This window comes from Haemaphysalis longicornis, unplaced genomic scaffold (assembly GCF_048455015.1).
Source record: "Haemaphysalis longicornis isolate Haplotype H1 unplaced genomic scaffold, Haemaphysalis longicornis Haplotype H1 scaffold_4, whole genome shotgun sequence".
NCBI lineage: Eukaryota > Metazoa > Arthropoda > Arachnida > Ixodida > Ixodidae > Haemaphysalis > Haemaphysalis longicornis.
The window spans coordinates 16,808,188-16,811,881 of record NW_027526361.1 but is presented as its reverse complement, the minus strand read 5'-3'; the positions used below and the strand labels follow the sequence as shown (position 1 = coordinate 16,811,881).

Genomic DNA, 3,694 nt, shown 5'->3' with positions numbered 1-3,694 from the left:
ATCATCGGTCATCAGCATCATTGCTCCGCATCATGGTAACAAACGCACGCTTGGCATGCTTGACATGCCACCATTAACAAGAGCTGCACGCCTCTCACTGCCCTCTACGCAGCCTGAAAAATGCTTTCTTCCCTTTTTTCTCTCTGCCAACTTTATTCGCAGACGCCTTACAAGAGGAGATCAAGGACAGCGGCAACGGAAACTCGGCCACCCGAGCCACGCTCTTCAGTCCCCACATGGTCGGATGCGTCACCATCGCCCTGCTGTCCATTTTTTTCTGCTGAACACGTCGATCGCCATGAGCCGAATAGTTTTTCTGTTGCCACCCGTGGACTATGTCTGAGATGAAAGCGGCCGTCGACCAACGAACCTCCCCTCTTTTCTTTTCAGCTGTGAGCACACAGCCGACCGTTCATTTTGCGATTCTACTTTGTCCCTTTCCCTGCTATTATAATTATTATAATTATTGTATTCACTTCACTCCATTTAAAAAAATAAGTCATGCCGGGAGCGGGAGGCTTTCTCTTCACCGTGTGTCATGCGTTCGTTCCTATCGATAGCTTCATAATGCCCCCGTTTTTACTGAGCGGTTACCATCGCCGGAAAGACCTCCAATCTGCTACCGGCAAGCTCTTTTCAGCGCTGCGCTTAGTATTCTGTCATTGAGATCCCCCGTTAGCAGCCTTTCTTCATTGAGTGGGTGTGTAGTTGACGCAGACATCTAAGGAGTTGAGGCAGCGAATGGCTCCTGAATGCAAGGATATTGTACACGTGGTGATCTGAAGTCGCAGACTCTTCCTTCTCCTTCTTCTTCTTCCTCATCTTCTTCTTGCAGTATAATCTAACGAAGTCCCTACACTAGGTACAATTTCAAATACATTTTGTTTTGTAATGCGATGGTTGTTGTCGAAAATGTAGGATTCAAGTAGCTCTTCATGCTCTTGCTGGCCTTGAGCGAATAGTTGGCGCCGCATTTTAGGCGTTCTTATTGCCTCTGATCAATACCTTTTTTTTCCTCACTCAGTCTATGTAGACAAAACCTGTCACGGACCGCTCACGTCATATAATTTTCAGGTTTGAAATGATTTGTTAGTGTGTGGACACTACTTATGAATTAAAGCTTTAATTCTTTCACACTGAAAGGGATCTTATGCATAGCAGAACACTAAAGTTCCTGGAAACTTGGGCCACTATCGTGTCTTCTTCGAATCATCGCTACCTTTTTTTTGGTGACCACTTAAAAACTCATACAGTTATCGCCTTACTGTACAATACTATGCGCTGATGCATTGCGAATACAATTTGTCAATGTAAAGCGTCGGCACTGTGGTTTGCTTCTGTGCGTTTTATTGTAATGTCTCTTATTGCATGGCAGTCGTGGTTTCAGACTGAACACGTCTGCACAATCTGTTGTATTTTGTGTTCTGTGCCCCCTCCTTTCCCCTTATTCCTCTTGTGCGAGATGCAGTGAGTTGTCATGCTTGTTTTGTATAGCTTGTTTCACGACGCTGTAAAAAGAAAGCATATATGTAGCACAAAGTTATCTCTTTCTTTTGTCCTATAAACATTACTTCATCCTTGAAGGCATCACTGTGAGTACTTTTCAGTTTCGCAAATACTTAGCCCGTTTTTTTTTATTTCTAAGTTTTTTTTGCTGACAGATATAGGATGTGAAAATAAGGAGACGAAGAATATGTATACTACCAACATCATCATAGAGGGCAGCAGAGCAGTCCGCGGGGCCCAGTTCCCTACTTGGTGAGGCCGATTGAAACCACGGTCACCGTATCCTCGCGTCGGAACAGATCGGGCTGGAACCATACGACCGCGTATAAGCGGGGAGATGACCCACATAGGAACTTTCTTTAGTCAGCGATGAGTGTCAAGCTTTATAATTATGGGGGATATATTCGTAGTTACTACGAATCTGGTATTAGGGGGGGGGGGGGGCTTCTTAACAGCGAAAAAAAACAATACAGACTTTGGGCTGTGATGGTGCACGTGGTTAGCAACTTTCTGGCGTGCTTAGGCGTGTGTACCCAAATGGGCGGTTTACACCCTTTGGAACGACTTATCTCTACCTGGGGGAATACTTCCGTGCGTTCGGTAACACCGATCAACAGAGGGACGTTTGGTAGACCTGGCATCACTTGGTGGTGCGGAAGCTGTCGGCACCCTACAACTCTGCTGCTCTCCGCTGATGCGAGAATAAAGAAAGTCACATGTATACTGGTGTTTCGACAGCAGATGTCTTCGCTCGAGTATTTATTGCACTGAAGAGCAGGACGACACTTGCTTCACCCGAACGAAAATCCCGGTCACTCTCACTGCAGCGTTTCAGAGTTGTTGTAGGCCTATAGCACCTGTTTAGGGAGTTGGCGATAAACTGTTTATGGAGTTGCGAAGCTAGAGGTTCTCAGATGTCTCCTTTGCCATTTTTCTTTTGTGGACGTTCGAACTCTCTATAAAGCTCCTATAATCGATACTGCCATCTATTTAACTCTCGTTACTGATGATAAGGAGAATGAAGCTCTGGTGCACCCCACCAATTCGATGTTCTCGGCATTAGCTGCAATCTGCTTATCCGGTGTGCCCTAATAAACGCTCGCACACCTTTAAAAATGCGGCACTGGTTCGGTAAACAAGAATTTCTCAGTGCAAGTAACAGTTAGCTGTTACCTAACGAAAGCACTAGCAGCTCAATTTCAAAGTATCCGATGTCTAATGCTTCAAAATTGTTCCTCTTTTGCTTTTGCCATTTGCGGTTACATGCTGAACGTTAGGTGACGTGTCTGGTTGTACATTCCAAGTTACTGTGACAGAAATTATTTGCAGTTGTGGCCCTTACGTCCGTCTTTTGGTATGGTTTAAACTGCCAAAGCCGTCACACCAAAGTGCCTCTGAGTTTCTTGGCATTAAGTAAAAGTAATGAAGGTGCGGAAAAAAATTTAAGGAACTGGGCAAGCTTCTTCAACGCTGAAGTTTTGAGCAGCTATTCCACCGAGATCTGGTTAAAACGGTGAATCGATTCTTTTGAACCTGCCGAATAATTTTCATTTAACAGGACCATCTCTGGCTGTTTTCTTTTTTACGCGCATGACATGGCAAGACGAATTTGCCTTACTTCTCGGTTCGGTCAAATTGTCCAAAACGCATTCTTCCAGCGCCTGCGCAGGGGGCTTAGTGAAGAAAGACAGGCTTGACAGTCTCGCAATCTAGGCATAACCGGCAAACAGTCGTCATTGCTGCAAATAATTTCTCTTGGCATTTGGAATATACAAAGAAAGCAATTCAGTCTTGTGGATTTTGTGAATGTTCTGTCAATAAAGTCAAATACAGCCAAGGCACGGCCATTGACTCATTTCTTGAGAGGGACGTCTACTGCACACAAGGTCGTGAAGCTGAAGTGCGCTGCAACCTTTATGAAAACTTCGAATAGTTTGAAAAGTCAGCGCCTTGTTTTAATTCCCTCTCTTCCTGTAAGTATGATACACCCGATGTGACCAATATGATAAAACATATTTATTAATCATACCTAAGGCAGAACGAGAAATATCTGCTTTCATTAAAGCAGTAAGATAGTTCAATGGCTTGGCTAGCCTTTCCTGGATCAATAAGTGCCACCCGTTAAGGTTCGCACACTGTCGCGAAGTTATTGCTTTTGCCACTGTGAATGTCAAATTAACATTAGCTT

The 3,694-nt window shown here is 44.5% G+C and overlaps 1 protein-coding gene across 3 annotated transcripts in view; it reads left to right on the top strand.

Annotated features, from left to right (window-relative positions):
* LOC144178321 (limbic system-associated membrane protein-like) overlaps positions 1-3,345 on the top strand; it is a 215,281-nt gene extending 211,936 nt beyond the window's left edge. For all 3 annotated transcript variants that reach the window (XM_077706073.1, XM_077706074.1, XM_077706075.1), the window contains one exon: positions 163-3,345. In XM_077706073.1, the coding sequence (XP_077562199.1) occupies positions 163-284 (122 nt within the window). In that variant the 3' untranslated portion in view covers positions 285-3,345. The remainder of the gene's footprint in view (positions 1-162) is intronic.
* The last annotated feature ends 349 nt before the right edge of the window (positions 3,346-3,694 follow it).